At 41.4% G+C, this 24,485-nt stretch overlaps 1 protein-coding gene and 1 pseudogene across 3 annotated transcripts in view; one reads left to right on the plus strand and one right to left on the minus strand.

The window, feature by feature from the left end:
- DNAI3 (dynein axonemal intermediate chain 3) overlaps nt 1-24,485 on the plus strand; it is an 84,413-nt gene that overhangs the window by 20,899 nt on the left and 39,029 nt on the right. For all 3 annotated transcript variants that reach the window (XM_054236491.2, XM_009001604.5, XM_078332347.1), the window contains exons 4-9: nt 8,821-9,002; nt 9,866-9,970; nt 12,262-12,411; nt 15,342-15,541; nt 19,684-19,800; nt 23,388-23,578. In XM_054236491.2, coding sequence (XP_054092466.1) covers nt 8,821-9,002; nt 9,866-9,970; nt 12,262-12,411; nt 15,342-15,541; nt 19,684-19,800; nt 23,388-23,578 — 945 coding nt within the window. The remainder of the gene's footprint in view (nt 1-8,820; nt 9,003-9,865; nt 9,971-12,261; nt 12,412-15,341; nt 15,542-19,683; nt 19,801-23,387; nt 23,579-24,485) is intronic.
- Nucleotides 13,417-14,326, minus strand: LOC128928205 (keratin, type II cytoskeletal 8 pseudogene; annotated as a pseudogene).

The following is a 24,485-nucleotide window of genomic DNA, read 5'->3' on the forward strand; positions in this document are numbered from 1 at the left end:
GTTGTTTTATGGTATTTGGCCAGTGACCCTTTGGGGTGGCCAGAAGCATCAGGCCTTGCCCTGGTTAGTTTGGTCCTCATGGTGATGGGGCATGGTGGTACTGGACTATGGAAGTTTTGTGTGATCTGTTGGCTGCCAGTTTTCTGCAGTTATCACTGATTGCCAACCCTAGCCAGAAACAGTCCACTAGTTTTACTGACTTCTAGGTAAAGGAATGTTAGTTCCTATATTAGAGTTGCCTTGAAAAATCCAATTAGTGTGAAAGGATCATTTTTTTGTGAAAAATATCAAGCCAGTAGAATTTGAAGTATGTGTTTAGTAGGGACAGATAGCATAGAAAACGATCTTTGATGCTGTCTTTCCAGCGTGTGGATGGCAGAAAGCTTTCTGGTCTTCCTGAATGCCTCTGTTTACTAAGGACAGCTGATTTCTTTTTGGCATTAGCGCATTGTGGCTCACAGTACCACCTAGTGGTTTTCTCAGGCACAACTACAGAACTTTTGTTACACATTTGACATTATAAATGCAGTCTGTTTGCAGGGGAGTACTTGTTTGAATCAAATCAACAGTTACTTACTGAGCATCTCATAGGTGCAAGTGTTACAGTTAGTCTTTTGAGGGAGATAAAAATGTATAATATGTCCTTTATTCATGAACAACTTGAATTCCCAATGTTATGCCAACTGACTTAAGTTTGAAATGTACTTCCACATATAATCAATGTTATGCATACAGTTATTTAAAACCTCCACATTTCCTGAATTATTGTACCATAGAGCCCCTGGGGTGGGGGAAAATATTTCTGTGGGAAAATAAGCTCAAAATTCCAACATGAGAGGCCACATATACTTCTCCCTTGCTAGCATATCTGTTGAGCAGTTGGAGGGAGGATAGGCTGACATCCAGGGGTGTGGGTGCTTGAGGAGATGGGAGTGAGTCTGTGAGTTGGGGAGAGAATCCTGGGGGCAGATGCAGAGCTGAGACTACTGTGGCTGATTATAGTGATAAGAAGGCTAAGAAAACAGGAAGAAGGCTTGAGAGAGGGGAGGGCAGCAGGCAGAATGCTCCTTTGTCCTCTAGTGTCCACCCTCCCAGGGCATGCTGCTGCTCAGGACTGGCCCTGGGGTGCGAGAAAGGGATGTGAAGATCAAGGATGGAAGCCTCTTGAATCTCTCCTCTCTCCTCTTTTGAGAGCAATACTGGGACTGGCAGCCAGATGGGAGGAAATGGATAGCCTCTCCACCTTCCTATGTCCAAGGGTTTATTAATACAACCAACTGAGAAGTCAGTAATTGAAAAATGTGGCTCAATTATAAGCGAGAGTTGTACATTGAATACACATGGGCACAAAGAAGGGAACAATAGAGGGGACTGCCAAGCTGGCGCGGTAGGAGCCAATCAGGATTGCAGCTCTCAGTGAAGACACAGAGGGTGAGTTCAATCCGCATTTGCAGATGGATCTTTGTTGCCCACAGAACGGGGAAATTCCCAGGTGTAGGAGAGACACGGGACGCCAGTGCAGCTGTTAAGGCTCCCGCGGCCGCTTTGGCTGGCGCCACAGCACAGCAGCACTCCGCACAGAACGCACTGGTCTGGATGCCCTGTTAAACCAGCAATCTGAGATGTGGGAGGGCAGATTAGCATATCCATCTGATTAAACGGGACTTGGACAGCGAGCCAGACCAGGAGATTATCGGGAAGAGACGTTTGAGCCAGCGCGGTGGGTCGCTGCATGGGAGATCACACAGATCCCGGTGCCGTATCAGCAGTCGACTGAAACACCTGGGAGAGAGTCAACCGTTCTACTTTAAAAAAAAAAAGAGGGCTCTGAGGCAGGGAGCCAGGTGATCAGGCTCAGCGGGTCCCACCCCCACAGGGACAAACAAAACAGCGATTCAAAACCCTCGGGGTTGAGAGTTTCACTGCGGGCACAGCTGAACCCAGGACGGTGTGCTCGGGATGGTGCAGCTCGGTGGGGGAGGGGCATCCGCCATTACCGAGGCATACCGCCCCTACTAAGGTACACTCCCATTGCTGATGCAGCCTGCCGTTGCTGAGGCAACCCGCCATAACAGAGAGACTCCGCCAACAAGGCAGAGCCCATGGCAGCAGGGCGGAGCCTCAACAAGCAAATAGTGACTAGACTGCCTCCTAGCTGGGCAGGAAGGTGCAACGGATATTCACAAAGAAAGCCCTAACTCTCCGAGACAGAACATCTGAGGAAAAAAGGGGTTTTATGAGTTCTGCTGCAGCAGACTTAAACGTACTGGCCTAACCACCCTGAATGATCAACGGAGCTCATAGCTCAGCACTTGAGCTCCTATAAAGTACAGACCACCTTCTCAAGCAGCTCCCTGACCCCTGTATATCCAAAGAGTCACCTCAAAAAGGACTAATCAGACTGCCATTTGGCAGGCATCATTCTGGAGCAAAGATAGCAGAAGAAGAAACTGGTAGCACCCCTCACTGTTCTGCAGCTGCTACAGGTGTACCCCAGACAAGCAGGGCCTGGAGTGGACCTCAGCAGTCCTACAGCAGAGGGACTAGACTGTTAGAAGGAAAACTAAGTAACAGAAAAACTTCATCATCCACAATCTGGGCACCCACTCAGAGACCCAATCAAAAAGTCAGCAACTACTCAGACGACAGGTGGATAAACCCACAAAGATGGGAAGAAACCAGTGCAAAAAGAAGGAAAACACCCGAAACCAAAACACCTCACCTCCTACAAAGGAACAAAACTCCTCACCAGCAAGGGAACAAAACTGGATGGAGAATGAGTGTGATGAAATGACGGAATCAGACTTCAGAAGGCAGGTAATGAGAAACTTCCGTGAGCTAAAAGAACATGTTCTAAATCAATGCAAAGAAACTAAGAACCTTGAAAAAAGATTCGAGGAAATGATAACAAGAATGGACAACTTAGAAAGGAATATGAATGAATTGAAGGAGCTGAAAAACACAACATGAGAACTTTGCGAAGCATGCACAAGTTTCAACAGCCGAATTGACCAAGCAGAAGAAAGAATATCAGAAGTCGAAGATCAACTCAATGAAATAAAACGAGAAACCAAGATCAGAGAAAAAAGCGCAAAAAGGAATGAACAAAGTCTCCAAGAAATGTGGGACTATGTGAAGAGACCTAACCTACGTTTGATAGGTGTACCAGAATGTGATGAAGAGAATCAATCCAAGCTGGAAAATACTCTTCAGGATATTATTCAGGAAAATTTCCCCAACCTAGCAAGGCAGGCCAACACTCAAATGCAGGAAATACAGAGAACACCATAAAGATATTCCGCAAGAAGAGCAACCCCAAGGCACATAATCGTCAGATTCACCAGGGTTGAAATAAAGGAGAAAATACTAAGGGCAGCCAGAGAGAAAGGTCGGGTCACCCACAAAGGGAAGCCCATCAGACTCACAGCAGATCTCTTGGCAGAAACGCTACAAGCCAGAAGAGAGTGGGGGCCAATATTCAACATCCTTAAAGAAAAGAACTTTCAACCCAGAATTTCATATCCAGCCAAACTGAGCTTCAGAAGTGAAGGAAAAATAAAATCCTTTGCGAACAAGCAAGTACTCAGAGATTTTGTCACCACCAGGCCTGCTTTACAAGAGCTCCTGAAAGAGGTGCTACACACAGAAAGGAACAACCAGTACCAGCCATTCCAAAAACATACCAAATGCTAAAGAGCATCAACAAAATGAAGAATCTGCATCAACTAACCGGCAAAACAGCCAGCTAACATCAAAATGGCAGGATCAAATTCACACATAACAATATTAACCCTAAATGTAAATGGGCTAAATGCACCAATCAAAAGACACAGACTGGCAAATTGGATAAAAAACCAAAACCCATCGATGTGCTGTATCCAAGAAACCCATCTCACAGGCAAGGATACACAAAGGCTCAAAATAAAGGGATGGAGGGATTTACCAAGCAAATGGACAGCAAAAAAAAGCAGGAGTTGCAATTCTCATCTCTGATAAAATAGACTTTAAAGCAACAAAGACCAAAAGAGACAAAGAAGGTCATTACATAATGGTAAAAGGATCGATACAACAAGAAGAGCTAACAATCCTAAATATATATGGACCCAATACAGGAGCACCCAGATATATAAGGCAAGTTCTTAATGACTTACAAAGAGACTTAGACTCCCACACAATAATAGTGGGAGACTTTAACACTCCGCTGTCAATATTAGACAGATCAACCAGACAGAAAATTAACAAGGATATCCAGGGCTTGAACTCAGACCTGGAACAAGCAAACCTGATAGACATTTACAGAACTCTTCACCCCAAATCCACAGAATATACATTCTTTTCAGTGCCACATCACACCTACTCTAAAATTGACCACATAATTGGAAGTAAAGCACTCCTCAGCAAATGCAAAACAACTGAAATCATAACAAACAGTCTCTCAGACCATAGTGCAATCAAACTAGAACTCAGAATTCAGAAACTAACTCAGAACTGCACAGCTTCATGGAAACTGAACAACTGGCTCTTGAATGTTGACTGGATAAACAATGAAATGAAGGCAGAAATAAAGAAGTTCTTCAAAACCAATGAGAACAAAGACACAACATACCAGAATCTCTGGGACACATTTAAAGCAGTCTCCAGAGGAAAATATATAGCAATAAGTGACCATATGAGAAGAGTGGAGAGATCCAAAATTGACACCCTATCGTCAAAATTGAAAGAGCTAGAGGAGCAAGGTCAAAAAAACTCAAAACCTAGCAGAAGACAAGAAATAACTAAGATTAGAGCAGAACTGAAGGAGATAGAGACACGAAAAACCCTTCAAAAAATCAATAAATCCAAGAGCTGGTTTTTTGAAAAGATCAACAAAATAGACCACTAGCCAGACTGATAAAAAAGAAAAGAGAGAACAACCAAATAGATGCAATAAAAAATGATAAAGGGGAAATCACCACAGATTCCACAGAAATTCAAACCATCATCAGAGAATATTACAAACAACTCTATGCGCATAAACTAGTAAACCTGGAAAAAATGGATAAATTCCTGGACACTTGTGTCCTCCCAAGCCTAAACCAGGAGGAAGCCGAAACTATGAATAGACCAATAACAAGGTCTGAAGTCGAGGCAGCAGTTAAGAGCCTACCACTCAAAAAAAGCCCAGGTTCAGATGGGTTCACAGCCGAATTCTACCAGACACACAAAGAGGAGCTAGTACCATTCCTAATGAAACTATTCCAAATAATCCAAAAAGAGGGAATCCTTCCCAAATCATTTTATGAGACCAATATCATCCTGATACCAAAACCCGGCAGAGACCCAACAGAAAAGAATACTTCAGGCCAATATCCATGATGAACCTAGATGCAAAAATCTTAAATAAAATACTGGCAAACCGATTGCAACAGCAAATCAAAAAACTTATCCATCATGATCAAGTAGGATTCATCCCGGGGATGCAAGCCTGGTTCAACATATGCAAGTCTATAAACGTAATTCACCACATAAACAGAACCAAAAACAAAAACCACATGATTATCTCAATTGGCGCAGAGAAGGCATTTGACAAAATTCAACAGCCCTTTATGCTAAAAACCCTCAATAAACTCGGTATTGATGGAATGTATCTCAAAGTAATAAAAGCTATTTATGACAAACCAACAGCCAATATCATACTGAATGGGCAAAAACTGGAAGCATTCCCTTTGAAATCTGGCACTAGACAAGGATGCCCTCTTTCACCACTCCTATTCAATATAGTGCTGGAAGTTCTAGCCAGAGCAATCAGGCAATAAAAAGAAATAAACAGTATTAAAATAGGAAAGGTGGAAGCCAAATTGTCTCTATTTGCAGACGACATGATAGTATACCTCAAAGACCCCATCGTCTCAGCCCAAAAACTCCTGAAACTGATAAGCAACTTCAGCAAAGTCTCAGGATATAAAATCAATGTGCAAAAATCACAAGCATTCCTCTACACCAATAACAGACTTAAAGAGAGCCAAATCAAGGACAAACTGCCATTCACAATTGCTACAAAAAGAATAAAATACCTAGGAATACAACTTACAAGGAACGTAAGGGACCTCTTCAAGGAAAACTACAAACCACGGCTCAACAAAATAAGAGAGGACACAAAGAGATGGAGAAACATTCAATGTTCATGGTTAGGAAGAATCAATATCGTGAAAATGGCTATACTGCCCAAAGTAATTTACAGAATCAACGCTATCCCCATCAAGCTACCAATAACCTTCTTCACAGAACTGGAAAAAACCACCATGAACTTCATATGGAACCAAAAGAGAGCCTGCATAGCCAAGTCAATTCTAAGCAAAAAGAACACAGCGGGAGGCATCACACTACCGGGCATCAAACTATACTACAAGGCTACAGTCAAAACAGCATGGTACTGATACCAAAACAGAGATATAGACCAATGGAACAGAACAGAGGCATCAGAGGCAACACAGCATATCTACAACCATACAGTCTTTGATAAACCTGACAAAAACAAACAATGGGGAAAGGATTCCCTGTTAAATAAATGGTGTTGGGAAAACTGGCTAGCCATGTGCAGAAAGCAGAAACTGGACCCCTTTTTGACACCTTACACTAAAATTAACTCCAGATGGATTAAAGACTTACACATAAGACCTGGCACCATAAAAACCCTAGAAGAAAATCTAGGCAAAACCATTCAGGACATAGGAGTAGGCAAGGACTTCATGACCAAAACACCAAAAGCATTGGCAACAAAAGCCAAAATAGACAAATGGGACCTAATCAAACTCCACAGCTTCTGCATGGCAAAAGAAACAGTCACTAGAGTGAATCGGCAACCAACAGAATGGGAAAAAATGTTTGCAGTTTACCCATCACACAAAGGGCTGGTATCCAGAATTTACAAAGAACTCAAACAGATTTACAGGAAAAAAACAAATAAGCCCATTCAAAAATGGGCAAAGGATATGAACAGACACTTTACAAAAGAAGACATACATGAGGCCAACAAACATATGAAAAAATGCTCATCATTACTGGTCATTAGAGAGATGCAAATCAAAACCACATTGAGATACCATCTCATGCCAGTTAGAATGGCGATCATTAAAAAACCTGGGGACAACAGATGCTGGAGAGGATGTGGAGAAATAGGAACACTTTTACACTGCTGGTGGGAGTGTAAATTAGTTCAACCATTGTGGAAGAAAGTGTGGCGATTCCTCAAGGTCTTAGAAATAGAAATTCCATTTGACCCAGCAATCCCATTACTGGGTATATATCCAAAGGACTATAAATCTTTCTACTATAAGGACACATGCACACGAATGTTCATTGCAGCACTGTTTACAACAGCAAAGACCTGGAACCAACCCATATGCCCATCGATGATAGACTGGACTGGGAAAATGTGGCACATATACACCATGGAATATTCTGCAGCAATCAGAAATGATGAGTTCGTGTCCTTTGTAGAGACATGGATGAATCTGGAGAACATCATACTCAGCAAACTGACACAAGAGCAGAAAATGAAATACGGCATATTCTCACTCATAGGCAGGTGATGAAAAATGAGAACACATGGACCCAGGGAGGGGAGTACTACACACTGGGGTCTATTGGGGGGAATAGGGGAGGGACAGTGGGGTGGGGGAGCTGGGGAGGGATAGCCTGGGGAGAAATGCCAAATGTGGGTGAAGGGGAGGAAGGCAGCAGAACACACTGCCATGTGTGTACCTATGCAACTATCTTGCATGTTCTGCACATGTACCCCAAAACCTGAAATGCAATAAAAATAAAAATAAAAAAAGATAGAAAGGAACAAGGGTCCTACTTGAGAGTGGAGGGTGAAAGGAGGGTGAGAATTAAAAATCTACCTATTGAAAAAAAAAAAAAAAGAAAGAAAAATGTGAAGAATTGAGTAACTGTGAAGTTTGTGGAAAAGAGAAGCCCTAAAGAGCAGAGATCCCTGTGAAGGGTCAAGGGAAGATTTCTTTAAAATGAGAGACAATTGAGCAAGGGTGGAAAGATGGTGCCTGTTTTAATCAGCCGGTGGGCAGAGCTGCAGGACCTGGTAAGATTCTGTGCTATTCAGACCTAGTTTTCTTTGTGAAATAGAAAGCCAGTCACCTGGTAAGAGAGCAGCAGGGAAGAGGGTGAGGTTGGGGTGTTTTAGGAAAGCAATACAGGCTGAAAAGAGCCTAAACAAGTGGTCATACCTTCCAACCAATAATATCAGTTTTTAAATTGATCATAAGAAAATAATTTGAAAGGCAATAAAAATTTATAAACTAGATATTTGTTTGTAGGATGATCTACAATAATTGGAAACAAGTGAGAAAACAAATTAAAATGCTTATCAACAAGAGAATAGTTTAAAAGTATGCTATAGAATTCAGTTAAGATAAAATGATGTTTTAGACTCATTACTTAAGGTCAGATACTTATGACATAATAGTAAGTATAAAATACTTGCATAAAATACTTACAATATAACAGTATTAAAATCAGAATTTAGAAGTTTATATAAGGTATATATGGAGTGACTAGAAGAAAATAAAGCAAAATATTAATAGAGATTTTTCTTCTTCTTAAGAGGTAGTACTATGGACCATTGTTATTTTCTTCTGTTTTAAAAACTTTTTTGGCGTTAAAAAAACAATGGATATATTTACTTTAAATATAGGAATAATAACTTTAAAGTCTTAAAATTTTAACCAAGATAATTATTAAAAGCAAGCAATTGCATGTTTCCTAATGCTAATATTTTAAGTGGTCATATTTAATGTCCAAATTTCACTTTGTCTTTTCCAGGTCATCCAGAAATTTATCCTTTAGTGTTAACTACCAAGACCCAGGAAATATTTAACTGCCGAATAGATGAAGATGTCACAGATGAACAACCTTATAAGCTTATTAATAAAGAAGATATTTTTGAGGACCTGCGCAACAGAGCTGCAGTATCTGATTTCCATCCAGTCAAAAAAATTGTCCAGGTAAGCACAATATCCCTCTTTATTTTCAGTTCTACCTCAAGAAGTTCCTGGTATATAACAACAAAGTTGGACAGGTTGTTGGTTCAAATCTGGCCCCATTGCTTTGGGCCAGTGCTACCTTGCCCATCCCTTTTGGGAATCCTGTCTGCCAATCATCTGTGAAAAGCAGAGTTCCATCAATAACTTGTTAGATAAACCCAGAAAAGTTCATCCTTGCCCAATTTTTATTTTGTTTTTTTTGAGACAGGGTTTCACTTTTGTTGCCCAGGCTGGAGTACAGTGACACAATCATGGCTCACTGCATCCACCACCTCCCAGGTTCAAGCGATCCTCCCATCTCAGCCTCCTGAGTAACTGCGACCACAGGTGCAGGCCACCATGCCCAACTAATTTTTGTTTTTGTAGAGACAGTTTTACCATGTTGCCCAGGCTGAGCTCAAACAATCCACTAGCCTTGGTCTTCCAAAGTGCTGGGATTGCAGGCATGAGCCACCATGCTCTGCCCTTGCCCAGTTTTAACTAGAATATGAATCTATCCTTATTTTTTGCTTTAATTGTTTAATTCATAATTTTGGCTCTGATTTATCTCTAAGCATGCTCCAGAGCACAATACCAAACAAAAACTGCTTCTTTTTTCCTGTTAGAAGTAAAAGTGCATGTAAATTTCCCTGGATGTATTATGTTTTTAAGAGCTTTTTAAAGTTAATAAAATAATTTTGCAATTTGGTGTTATCAGCCATAAATTAGCACAATGGTTGTCTTCTATGATTGGTTGTTTACAGACATAGGAATTTTGTATTAGTGTCAAAAAAAACTGAATGACCATTGAACATTAACTTCGTCTCTTAATTATATTCTTGCAGGAATATCCTGGAAATGAGCTTCTGCTTGTTTATGACAAAGACTTCAAATATGGACTTAACTTTTATCTTATTGGAACTGAAGAGGGCAAAGAAAACTATTTAAATGTGAGCAAACCCCAAGCCCTTGTAATTTGTTTGTTTTTGTTTTGGTTGTTGTGGTTGTTTTTGAGATAGGCTCTTGCTCTGTCACCCATGCTGGAGTGCAGTGGCACAATTGTTGTCACTGCAACGTCAACCTCCCAGGCCCAAGTGATCCTCCCACCTCAGCCCCTCAAGTAGCTGGGACTACAGGGGCGCACCACCATGTCCAGCTAATTTTGTTTATTTTTTGTGGAGATGAGGTCTCATTCTGTTGCCCAGGCTGGGCAATTTGTTGATTAGCAGAAGGAAGCGGTACCTCTGGGGGATCCCTATATATAGTGACGATTATTCTTGTTCAGCTCTGATTCCGTGGGACCCAGATCAGGTTCTGGCCCCTAGAATAAGTAAGCAGTAAATAGGGGATGAACTAAATCAAGTATCTCAGGGTAGCAGATTTGCCCTTCATTGACCTAGTGAGAGAGCAAACAATGAATCTGGAGTACTGCTTTTCTAGTTCTCTTCTTGCCACCTCCATGATTTTGAGTAAGTTACTGAGCCTCTCATGGGTAAAATGGTGGCACCTATAGCACACATTTCCATGGCTTTCATGAGGATTCATATAGGTAAAGCCCTTTGTTGAAGGTGGGCAAGAAAGGTAACAATTGTATGAGACTCTCCTTCTGATCTTCCATCCCTGTTTGATCAAATTGAAGGAGCTGATTTGGGAGGTTTGGTTAAATTGTTTGAGGATAACAGAGAGGTTTGTGTGGCTGTCCAATAAGTAATAAGAATAAAGGGAAACCATAGAATTAAAAAATATCTAGGCTGGGCACAGTGACTCATGCCTGTAATCCCAGTACTTTGGGAGGCTTGAGGCAGGGTTACTTGAGGCCAGGAGTTCCAGACCAGCCTGGGCAACAGAACAATTCCCTGCCACTGCAAAAAATAAAAATATTAGCCAGACATGATAGCATGTGCCTGTAGTCCCAGCTACTTGGGACAGAGATGGGTAGATCACTTGGGCCAGAAAGGTGGAGGTTGCAGTGAGCCCTGATCATGCTACTGTACTCCAGAGTGAGACCCTGTCTCAAAAAGAAAAGAAAATAATAAAAGCTAACAGTTTGCAATTTAAAATAATCTTTCATTTAGCCTTAACGTTTTCAATTTTATTTTTATGGTTGCTTTTCTAACTTTTTATTGTAATGAAATATTTAAAATATATAGAAAAAAGTAGAGTAGTATAACAAATATCTATACTTCATTATCCAGATTTTAAAAATATTAAATTTTGTTATAAATACTTTAAGACTTTTTTTTTTTGAGATGGAGTTTCGCTCGTGTTGCCCATGCTGGAGTTCAGTGGTGTGGTCTCAGCTCGCCGCAACCTCTGGCTCCTGGGTTCAAGTGATTCTCCTGCCTCAGCCTCCTGAGTAGCTGGGATCACAGGCATGCATCACCATGCCTGGCTAATTTTGTATTTTTAGTAGAGACGGGGTTTCTCCATGTTAGTCAGGTTGGTCTTGAACTCCCAACCTCAGGTGATCCACCCACCTCGGCCTCCCAAAGTGCTGGGATTACAGGCATGAGCCCCCACACCCAGCCACTTTAAAACTTTTTTTAAAAAAAGAAATAAACATTACAGACAACATTCCACTCCTTCTCGTGTCCTCCCTAATTCAGCTTTCTTTACTCCTACCTATAAGGAACCATTATTCTAAACTGTTACATATTGTTAAATGTTTACCATGTGCTCCACAAATAATGGAATTTATAGTCTTATTAACATAACATTCATATAGAAATTATGTCATTTTTATACTCAGTCTGCAACTTCATTTTTCATTAAATTATAAAATTCTAGGATCTAAAAATATCAGTACATTTAGATACCATATATATGTAGATCAAATTTGTTCATTATAACTGCTCTATGGGATTGTATTTTATGATTTTACCACACTGTCATCAATCCATTCCTCTATCAATATTCATTTGTTGATTTTTTTTTACTACTACAAATAAAGTAGCTCTGTGTGTACACACACACACACACACACACACACACCTCTATCTATATGTGGACATCTAATATATAAATCTTCCTGTCTACTGTCTTTCTTCTTTCTATATTCTTGACTCTTTTTTCTTTTTCCTTTTTTTGCTTTGTTTCCTTTTTATAATTCAAAAGTGTGAATTGACAAGAAAAAAGTAAGAAAGAGCTTTCATGTAAAAGTAAAGTTTGTCACAAAATATATACATATAGCTATAACTCAAATTTGGGCATATATTATAGAATGCTATTTATTTTACTGTAGCCCCCAGAAGTGCCAGAAGAACAAGAGGTATATAAAGAACATATTCCTGAAGATGTGTATGTTTATGAACCACCTGTCTCTAAACCATGGGTTTCTTTGGGCAGCGAAAAAGAAATTGAGGAAGAATCGGTTATGGAATCTACAAAGCAGGTTAGAGAGTTAAATATGATCTCTAATCATTACCTCCCTGTAGTGGAACAACATTTATTCCTGAAGGATTCATAAAATTTACTGTATTTGCTATGGGGGCATAGTTTTGGTGTTTTGTTTTGGTTTGCTTTTATAGAAGAATGGTCATTGTCTCCCTCCCCCTCCCAAGCTAGCTGAGATTTTATTTTGGACCAAAAAAAAAAAAAAAAAAGGCAATTCAATTGTTTTGCAGCTGGAGGCATGGGCAAGAGGGATCCCCAGGCAGTAAACTCCCCATGGGTGGGCTGAGGGCTAGGGCTGAGCCTCGGGTGGGTCTCCTATTCCCTGTGCTCTCCTGTACAGGGGCCTCCCTCCCAGGCTCTGGGGCAGCCTTAGGAGGGGCAGGCTGGGAGGGGCTGTTGCAGCTGTTCACTTGGGCAGGACGTCAGAGGACTCGGACACCAGCCTTCCATAGCAAGTCTCAATCTTCTTCACAACCATGGCCTTGGTGGAGCTGGTGCAGCTGAAGGAGCTGGGGCTCGTGCCAGAGCCAAAGCTGGAGCACAGGCTGTAGCTGAGGCCGGGGCTTGTGAAACTCCTATAAGCAGAGCTCTGACCACCTGCATAGCCGGTGGTGGTCTTCATATGGATACTCATGTTCTGCATCCCGGACTCCAGCCAGCTCTCCTCACCCTCCAGTAGCTTGCGGTACATGGTAATCTCGATGTCCAGGGCCAGTTTGATGTTCATCAGCTCCTGGTACTCACGGAGCTGCCGTGGTATGTCCTGCTTGGCCCCACTGCAGGGCGGTCTCCAGCTCCTGCTGCTTGGCATGAGCATCCTTGAGTGCCAGCTCCCCACGATGCTCAGCCTCAGCAATAGCAGTCTCCAGGGAAGCCCTCTGGCCTGTGAGGCCCTCGATCTCAGCCTGGAGCTGGCTGATGTTCCGGTTCATCTTGGAGATCTCAGTCTTCATAGCAGCAGGTCATCCCCGTGCTTCCCAGCCAGCGTCCGCAGCTCCTCATACTTGATCTGGTATACGCTCTCCGCCTCAGCCCAGCTGCGGTTGGCGATCTCCTCATACTGCGCCTTGACCTCAGCGATGATGCTGTCCATGCCCAGGGAGAGGCTGTTGTCCATGGACAGCACCACAAACGTGTCGGAGATCTGGGATCTCTTCATACAGCTGCCTGAGGAAGTTGATCTCTTCAGTCAGTCCTTCCAGGCACAACTCCAGCTCTACCTTGTTCATGTAAGTTTCATCCACATCCTTGATGAGGACAAATTCATTCTCCATCTCTGTACGCTTATTGATCTCATCCTCATACTTGTTCTTGAAGTCTCCCACCAGCCCCTTCATGTTGCCAAGCTCCGCCTCCAGCTTCAGCTTCTCCTGGCCCAGAGTCTCCAGCTGCCGCCTCAGGTTGTTGATGTAACCCTTAAACATGTTGTCCATGTTGCCCCTAGCTGTTTTCTGCTGATCAAGAAGGCTCCACTGGGTCTCCAGCATCTTGTTCTGCTGCTCCAGGAACCGCACTTTGTCAATGAAGGAAGCAAACTTGTTGAGGGTCTTGATCTGCTCCTTCTCCTGAGTACGCATGGCCTGGATGTTGGGGTCCACTTCCAGCTTAAGGGGGCTCAGCAGGCTCCGGTTGACGGTGACAGCGGTGATGCCTCCCATGCCCATGCTGCTGGCCCCAGCATAGCCTGCACCCAGGCCACCTTGGAAGCTGCTGCTGCCCACTCGGAGAAGCTCGAGGAGCTGATGCGGGCACCAGGCCCACTCATGTAGGAGTTGCTGCTGAAGGCCCAGGGACCAGAGGTGGATACCTTGTAGGATTTATGGGTCATCCTGATGGACATGGTGGAGGCAGGAGTTGAGGCAGGCGGGCTGAACCAGGGAGAGATTCCAGAAGGAGCGGAGAAGCTGCTTCTTCAGTCATTGTCTTAAGTGGGTGTTATGAGCTGAATTTTGTCTCCAAAAAATGATATGTTGAAGTTCTAACCCCCAGCACCTCAGAATGTGATTCTATCTGGGAATAGGGTCATTGCCGGTATAACTATTTAAGATGAGGTCATCCTGGAGTAGGGTGGGCCCGTAATCCAATACAACTGGTATCCTTGTGATAAGTTGGTCATGGGAAGACAGAGAGACAGAGAGACACAGGGAGAATACCATGTAAAGAAGCAGACAGAGACTGGAAAGATGGATATACAAACCAAGGAACACTGAGGATTGCTGATTGTTACCAGAAGCCAGGAAAGAAACAGGGAACAGATTCTCCCTCAGAGCCTTCAGAAAGAAACAACCCTCAAACACCTCAGTTTCAAACTTCTAGGCTCCACAACTGTAAGAGAGTAAGTTCCTATTGTTTTAGGCCACCCCATTTGTGATACTTGGTTATGGCGGCTGTAGGAAGCTGATACGGTGGCATTCCCTCCCAAAGGAACTACTGGGAGAGGGAATTGTGTGTGAGTGGTTTATTAGGAAAGTGCCCCTGAAGAGAATATGACAAGCAGCTGAACATGGACATGGAGGAAGCCCTGCCAGGCTGCACTCTCAGCCTAAAGTCTGGCAGAGGGAAGGCCTCAGCCAAACCTGGAGAGGAACTCTGGAGTATAAATTATACCTCAGAGTTGTCCCAAACAGAAGCCAAGGAGAAGGGTTTATGTATCCCTCCTGCCAGTCCACCATTAGTCAAGATGAAACTGCCAGTTACTTCCTGTTCTTTGCACCTGGGGCAAAGTGGTCCCAATAGCCCTAGAGCAGCCCTCCAAAGAAGAGGAGCGGGTGCTGCTTATGTGAATGGAAAGCACACAGAGCTGGAGGTGCTCACAGAAAGAGCACAAAGGGTTCTGAGAGGATCTGGGCAGAGGACCAACGTTGTTCACACATCCATTTTTCTCCAGGGGCTTCAATATGTTACCTTTACTGTTTACATGTGTTACAGATTACATATATGATTTCTCAAAAACGAAGTGAATTTGGTGCACCAGTTAAGTTCAGTGACCAGAATGCTTCCAGTGTAAAAGATGCCTATATTGAATGTACAGCCTACCCAGATAAAAATTTTACCCTTAAACAACTTGAGAAAGAAGTCGGCATGCAAGCAATCCCTCAAATAAAAGACATCAGCACTCAGACAGAATGGTAAGTATGTGATGGGTGTATGTAATTTTAGAGCCAATTTCAGTCAAATCTAGTAACTTCCATGATTCTTTTGAGAGCTTTATAATAAATAGAAGTGGATTAACAATGATGACACATAGATCTCCACAGAGTAATTTAATTCAGGAAGATCTAATTATATTCAATAATGCCTTTAAAAATCATAAGAGGAAAATGCGATACATGTATAGAAGACTGAAAAGACTAGGGTGGGAAAATGAGTGATGCCGTTAATCATTACAGTGTGGTCATCTCACCTAGCATATTACCACTGCCTCTCACTGCTCTGTTCTACCACCTAAGTCATAATTCTTTTTTTTTTTTAATTGCATTTTAGGTTTTGGGGTACATGTGCAGAACATGCAAGATAGTTGCATAGGTACACACATGGAAGTGTGTTTTGCTGCCATCCTCCCTTTCACCCATATTTGGCATTTCTCCCCATGCTATCCCTCCCCAGCTCCCCCCCACCACTGTCCCTCCCCTATTCCCCCCCATAGATCCCAGAGTGTAGTCCTCCCTTCCCTGTGTCCATGTGTTCTCATTGTTCATCACCCGCCTATGAGTGAGAATATGCGGTATATCATTTTCTGTTCTTGTGTCAGTTTGTTGAGAATGATGTTCTCCAGATTCATCCATGTCCCTACAAAGGACACGAACTCATCATTTTTGATTGCTGCATAATATTCCATGGTGTATATGTGCCACATTTTTCCCAGTCCAGTCTATCATCGATGGGCATAAGTCATAATTCTTAAACATCAAATCAGATGGAGTTAATTCATTGTCTAGGTTTCTTCTTTGGCTTCCATCACTTAAAAAATACATGCATCCAGAGCCCTTAGGATGGCATATGAGGTTCTCCTTCCTCTGTGACGAGGCACTGTCTGCCTCTCCAGCCCTGTCGTCCCTTGTTCCTAAACAAGACCTCTGTGTGCCAGCCCTATGAACTGCTTCCAGTTCCCAGAATATCTGTGGTTCCACCTCTTTCTGCCTTTGCCCATGCTTGAATCTTCCTCCTCTCAGTAAGTGGTAATGATATTCTTCTATTTACTCAGACCAAAAGCCTTGGATTTTGTTGGATCTATCTTCAAAATGTGCCCGCTGATATTACCTTAGACCATTCATCATCATCTTCTGCTTGGATTACTGTAATTCCTTTAACTGGGCTTCCTCTATCCGTCTTTTCTCTCCTGCATTCAGTTCTCCATAGAGTAGCCCTAGTAATCCTGTTAAAATGCAAGTCAGATCATGTCACTGACCTAAACCTTCCAATGGCCTGTCATCCCAAAGGAACCTACAAGGCTTCATATGATCTAGATCCCTTTACCTTTCTGCCCTAATTTCCCAAGTTCTCCCAGCTCATCCATCCAGCCACACTGGCTTCCTCATTCCTTGATTCACCAAGCACACTCATACCTAATGTGTTTAAGCTTACAAGTCCTTTACATAGAATGCTCTTCCCTTGGGTTTATTCCCTCCCTAATTCAGACCTCTGCTTAAATGAGGCATTCCCTGACACTCCTATATAAAAGCAACAACTCCATTACTATCTACCCCCTTACTCTGTTTTTACCCATTGTGTTATAATCACCTGATGTGTATTTTTTATCATCTTTCTTCTCCTCACTCTGCACTTGAAATTTAAGCTCTATGAGATAGAAACTTTTTATATTTTGTTTACTGCTATGTTCCCAACTCCTAGGACAGTTCCTGGTATATATTTATTAAATGGAGGGGAAAAGGAATGGAGGAGGGAAAAGAGGAAGAGAAGGACATATGTAAGGAAGAATGCACAGAATGATGACAGATTTGAATCCAGTGTTAATGTGAAAATACACAGTGAGACAGGTCATAACCAGGAGAATCAGGGATCAACAATATAGAGAATGCTTTTCAGATCTGTATGAACCAACAGGTTAAAAACTATGGAAGTGAAATGTTAAAGTAAGGGCACATATATACAGACTCCAAAGGTTGGGCCAAGAAAGGGGTCAGAAACAAGAGATGCAGATGAACAGACAGGCCAAAACAAGAGGAGATAAAGAGAAACACGAGAATTGGTAGTCAAATACTGGCAGGGAAGGAGGACATCAGATATCCATAAATATCAAGAAGTGAGGGCAAGAGAGGAAGGAGAGAGGTGACATATTAGTACCAGAGGAACTTGAATTTTGAGACAAATATCTAAGTCAAGCCAGCCAGGGATTTATTCTGTGTTCCTTCTAGGGTACAGACAAGTCCCAAGAATGAGTCAGCCAGCGTAGACTCAGTAGGTAGACTCAGAATACAGACCAACAATAATAATAGTGGCTGTGTTCTTACACGGGAGTAAACAGATGAGAATACAGGCAGGTCTTGATGGACAAAATGAAAAAAAATTTTTAAAAAAGACTTAAAAGGAACTCAAATCATTTAAACCTAGATGACTAGGGGAAGCTGGTACCATGCACTACAAACAGGAAATTAGGAAGGGTGGCTGGTATGAGGTAGAGAAGGTGGATATGTGATTATATTGGAGGGAATCAAGAAAAATCAAAGATGTGGTTCAAAGAATAATGACGGTAAAAGCAAATGCCTAGTGTTCCCCCCACATACCAGGCATTCTTCTCAGTGCTTTACACATATCAACTCAATCCTCATAACTGCTTTCTGAGGTAGGCACTATCCCCATTTTACAAATAGAGAAACTGAGGCAAAGAGCGGTTAAATATGAAAGCCCAATGTTTTGGGCATAATTTAAACCTGAAGCAATAATGAATAGTTTTGCTGAAAAACAACAAAACAAATTATATTTAGAAAGTAAGAGTGACTCTTAGTCATATTGCTACTTTGACAAAACCACCAAGCAACATACCATTTTTTAAAATTTAACCCTATCTCAAGACTAGAAATTAAAAGGTAAAGCTGAGATTTGAACCCAAGTCTCTCCGGTTCCAATACTAATAATATTCTTTCTTTCTACCACTCTACCTTCTGCTATGGGTACTGACCTAAACAAGGAAAAAAATGAATTATTCTAGTAATTATACTCAAAACTCTCTTTACCCCTTTGTCTGATTACTCTCCATTTAATATATTACCTCTCACAGAGACATTTGTTCAACAAACACAAACTATATAATATTTTGTTGAGCACTTAAAATGTGCTAGGCACTGTTTTTAAAGTTTTGCATGTATCAACACATCCAATTCTTACAATGACCCTATGGGCTAGCTACTTTAATAATTTCATTTAGAGATGAGAAAACAGGCACAGAAGATTAGATAATTAGCTCAGGGTCACATAGCTAGTAAATGATAGAACCAGGCTTCAAAGCCAGGCAGCCAATCACCAGAGTCCACACTCTTAACGATTGTGCCATGTGACTTCCAAGCCTCATAGCTAAGAACAAGAGCCCACCCCATCGAGTACATGAGACTGATAATAAAGCCCAGAGGTACAATGCTGTATGGCATTACACAGACAGAAGCCACTAAGAGCATACTAAAATGGCGCAAGTCTTCCTGCCACCATCACTGCTGAAATGTCTTATTCCTACTTTTGTAAGTAGAGCAGAGTTTCCAACCTCAACACAATTGACATTTGGGGCTGGATAATTCTCTTTGAGGGAAGGCTGTCTTGTGCTTTGTAGGGTGTTTAAGAGCATCCCTGGGCTCTACCCACTAGATAACAGTAGCACATCTAGGTTGTGACAACCAAAAACATTTCTAGATATTGCCAAATGTCCCACGAGGACGTGAGGTGCACACTGACTTAATGAAATGAAGACAGAGCAAACGATAAAGCTGGCAAAATGTTCATAATTGATGAATCAGGGTGAAAGGTGTATGGGAATTCCTTATATCCTTCTTACAACTTTTCCAGATGTTTGAAATGTTTTTTAAGTAAACATTTTACAAAAATAAGATCTTTTTGATTATGTTGGAAAGAAATTTATGTAGACTTTGAATGGTGGTCAATATCAGTTGTCAAGGATAAAGAAAAAATTCAATGTATAGAATTTAAATATAAAATAACATTCTAACTTATTGTCACAGAGACATACTTTTGAACTTTCATGACCCATATGTGCTTTCCTTTTACCTAATCTTTGATATTGAATTTTCTTTTAATATACTAGGACATATCCCAAAAATGCTACCACGCAATATTATCCAAGAGAATTCTCAGAAGAAGAAAAAGAGACCCTCAAACAATCAAAGCCTTTGGTTGATTTTCTTAACAATGCATCCATAAGGTAAAAAATTGCATATTAAATTTTAAAAATAAAACATAAAGTGTCTATGTTTACATAGAATAACAGGTCTAAATAAACAATTCCATGTATGGTATCTAGATAAGAAGTATGAAGACAGTTGTCAGGTATGACATATTCTACAGATTCTCAAGATTTCTTTCCTTTCTATTGCTAAGCAACATCTTAGCCCTCCCAAGCTAAGGTTCACATCAAACAGTGGGAACAGTTGAGTGTGTGAGGATGTTTTCCTAATTGCAAATTAACAATTACTTGTATTTACCATGGTTACTTTTATGTAAGTCTTCTTCTCCAGTCCTCACTCCTCTTCTTCATTAACTTTTTTTTTTTTTTTTTTTGAGACGGAGTCTTGCTCTGTCACCTAGGCTGGAGTACTGTGGCACGATCTTGGCTCACTGCAACCTCTGCCTCCTGGGTTCAAGCAATTCTCCTGCCTCAGCCACCCAAGCAGCTGGGACTACAGGCACATACCACCATGCCTAGCTAATTTTTTGTATTTTTAGTAGAGACAGGTTTCACTATATTGGCCAGGCTGGTCTTGAACTCCTGACCTCGGGCAGTCCACTCACCTTGTCCTCCCAAAGTGCTGGGTGTAAGCAACTGCACTGGGCCCTTCACTAACTTTTATAGGATGAGGAGAATACTGTGGATGTCATTATAATAAGAATTTGCAAAAATATCTTTGTAGATGAGAACCTGAATTTAATTCAAGTGTCTTTTTGGACATTTCACTCTTATCGCCAATTCCTGTGTTCCTGAACTCTTACTGGCTTTGAAAGAGAAGCATCTTCAAAATGCCCCCTAAGCTACTACTAGGATCCTGAGTAGAGTTCTGGGGCTTCTAAACCAGAGAAACAGCTTGACAAATTCTCATCAAGCTAATACTAGAGTTTAGAGATGTGGATCCAATGGAGGACATGTCTGCCAGTTATACTCAATAGGCTGGTTTCCATTTCTTTCCAAAATTAACAATGTGGTAGTCAACTTCACATATAGCCCAAGTTAAGCTTTTTATTTTTAAGAAATGTCATTGGTTCTTTCAGACTGGATTAGATATCCTGAAAATTCAAACAACTTTCAAAGCTGTTACCTATACCTAGAGAGACTCTGGCTCAAAAATTCAATTAATGATTCAGAGAGAACATTATTTGCCACTCACTCACAGGAAGCATGCCATAATTTTTCCTATATGGGCAATGAGATAGAAACATGAAAACCTGAGTTTTCCCCCCATATCAAAATTAAGTAGTCATTACAATTTTTCCTATAGGAATATTAAAAATAAGAAGTTTGTTTACATATAATCAATATCAAGAGAAAACTAGATCTTGAGGAAATAAAAAGAATTGCTCAAAACAACATTGTATATTAGCTTTAGACCTGGGCTTTTATTCTTCCCTCTCAATTGCCATGCTTATAAAGAAAAGAATAGTGGACAGCTTTATAATTCCCTTCTTGAGATGTGGGAAGGAGAAGCCAGATCTATAAGAAGAAAGAGGAAAATTGGCACAGGAATTATAATAGCATTGGCCAAGAGTAAATAAGAAACCCTTGTTTATATCACTGCAAACTAATTTCCAGCTTTAAAACTGCTTAAGGTTTATTCAAAAGTTTTTAAGTAGTATAAACATGATTTTGTTCTGGAAGAAAGCCCTTTTAGAAATGAGCAATTTCTTTCTCATAGAATTTTATCTAAAACAAACTTAAAGGAAGTATTATTTGCTAAAAAAAAAAAAGGCAATGACATCAGATGAGAGAGTGGAACTTTAGGGGGATTCACAAACAACTAAGAAAGTTTCCTTTTGGGGTTAAAATTCCTCAACCACAGTTTTGCCAACCTCCAGTTCATTAGTCTCAGGAGCCACATGGTTCCAGGAAAGCAAGTAACCAGAAACCAGAAGAAAGGTGCTGTCTTTAATTCTTCCTTGTGAATTACTTCTCCATGCTGGCTGAGGAGGAAAAATCAGGAAACCAAAGAAAAAGTCACATCTTTAATTTATCTCCTGAGAATTCCTTTCTCATTTGGGCTTCATCAGAAAGAAATATGATTTGGAAAATGCTTATTAATGCTTCTACTGGCAACTGTGTTTAAGCCTTGACAGTCCTCTACACAGGGTTATTCAGTGGTCACTGTGCTTATGAATCACCTGAGGACTCTTGTTAAAATGCAGGTTCTGACTCAGTAAGTCTGGGGTGGATCCTGTGACTCTGCATTTCTAACAGCCCCAGGTCATGTTGATGGTCCTTGGACCACACTTTAAGTGGCCAGGTCTTAGGAAAGGTGTCTATTTTGAAAGGTGAAATACAAGAAGAATTTAACCAAGGGAGAACTCAATTAGGCAGTGACTGATAGTGTAATGATCAATGACAGGGGCATAAAATGGTACCCTTTTTTATATTTCGGGAGTATCTGTGTTTACTGTTTAACTATATAAAGGGATTTTTCTTATTTTAAGGAATTCATAATTGAGAACCACTTTTTCAGTTTACCACACCTATATAAAACCAAGAAGTTTACAGTTGTGATCATTAGGGTAAAACCTTGGGTGGCATTCTAATTGTGGGAGGGCTCTAATCGACTTTCAGAGTATACAGAGCTTTCAGACCTAAGCATAAAAAGGGATAATAACCATCATAGTAACTACTTTAAGACGGGAGCCTGTCAAACCAAGGTCACTAGACTACTATTAACAAATGATCCTAGCACTCAGATGGTATCTTAAAGGAGCGATATTAGTATTTTTAGCAGGATAGCTTTTCATTTTGGGAATTGTCTCATGCATTGCAGGAGGTTCGATAATGGAATTAAACACAGTAGCACCTCCCAGGCATTGTGACAACTAAAACTACACACACACACACACACACACACACACTCTCTCTCTCTCTCTCTCTCTCTCTCTCTCTCTCTCTCCCTCCCTCCCCTAAACTCCAAATCTTCCCTTGTTGAGAATCTCTTATTTGTTGTTTTGAATTACATATGTATTAGGGCTATCCTATTTAGGATAAGTGATCATTTAGTATAGAACATGCCTAAGAAAATTGCCATTTGTGACAGTTGGGGCTTTTCAGGAAGCAAATGACATCACATTAGAGGCAGAGGTTTACTGAGGATTACACTGTGAAAAATAAAGGAGCGGGAGACAGGACCGGGAAAGTAGAGCATCAGACAGATTCTCAACCTACCTAGTGGGAGCTCCAGAGCAAAGATGCTCAACCTACCTAGTGGGAGCTCCAGAGCAAAGATGCTTGCTATGGGAGTGCTGCACAAGGAGGACAGGCCAGGACCAGCCATCCCTGCAGCCCAGGTATTGGCCTGGAGAGAGTGCAGCCTTGGCTTGGAAACTGAGGCAGATCATGAAGTTACTAGAAGTTCCGAGTAACATGCCACCATGATTTTTTTTCTCTTAAGTCATTTATTTCACGAGGTTAATCATTATTACCAAATATAATTGAGAATTATTATTTTTATTCAGTATAAATGAAGACAGGAGGAGTTGCTAAGATAGTCACATCATTGGATACTAAAATCCATTATCTTAATTGCTTTTTTTATTTTTACAAATTAGTGTTGAAATAGCCCTGCAGCAAAATGAAATCATGAACACATTCATTGATGACTGGAAACACCTTGCAGAAGAAGAAGGCACCTTTGGGGACAAGACTGATACCCACCTGAAAGAGTACCAGTCCTTTACCGACCTTCATAGCCCAACAGAGAAAATGATTACCTGTGTCTCATGGCATCCAACTATCTATGGTGAGATGGAAATGATGGGGATTCCCTTTTGTGATAACATTGAAATTGTCTGTTGCAGCCCAGCGCAGTGGCTCAAGCCTGTAATCCCAGTACTTTGGGAGGCCAAGGCAGGTGGAGCACAAAGTCAGGAGTTCGAGAGCAACCTGACCAACATGGTGAAACTCCATCTTTACTAAAAATACAAAAATTCGCCAGTCATGGTGCTGCGCGCCTGTAATCCCAGCTACCAGGGAGGTTGAGGCAGGAGAATTGCTTGAACCTGAGGCAGTGAGCCAAGAGCATGCCGTTGCACTCCAGCCTAGGCGACAGAGCAAGACTCTGTCTAAAAAAGAAAAAAAGAAAGAAATTGTTTGTTGCTTTCATATGTAAAATTGCAAACTAGCTCAATGTCAATAAAACACCTTCCATTTGCTGAGTGCTTGCTAGGTACCTGCCACTGGTTTCCATGCCTTCACTGTTGTGTGTCCTCCCAGCAACCCTGAAGGACACACAGATGTCATTATCTCTGTTTCACAACAAAAGGACCAAAGCTCAATTCAGGGAAGTGAGTTGCCCAGGTCACCCAGATGGCACATGGCAGAGCCTGGGTTCGGCTTGGGCCTGTTGCTCTCAATGGCTAAATTTATTCCTCTGAACACTGCCTTTCTGGTTATTGGACCAGAGAGGAAACACGTCTCTTTTGAAGAGCTCATTAACCAAGGGAGGTAGGTAGGGATGTGCGAAGGTGGAAACATGGAAAGAGAGAGGTCTTTGTCCTCTTCCTCCTTTCACCCTCCACTGGCCCTTTTCTCACAAAAAGTAAAGAAAACAAGCTTTTCTTTTCTTCTAAAATCTTCTGAGTCTTTTGTATATTTTATACTAATAGTACATGTCAGTTTGGACCTGCCAGATTTCAAGTGCTAAACAA

This window comes from Callithrix jacchus, chromosome 7, assembly GCF_049354715.1.
Source record: "Callithrix jacchus isolate 240 chromosome 7, calJac240_pri, whole genome shotgun sequence".
NCBI classification, from domain to species: domain Eukaryota; kingdom Metazoa; phylum Chordata; class Mammalia; order Primates; family Cebidae; genus Callithrix; species Callithrix jacchus.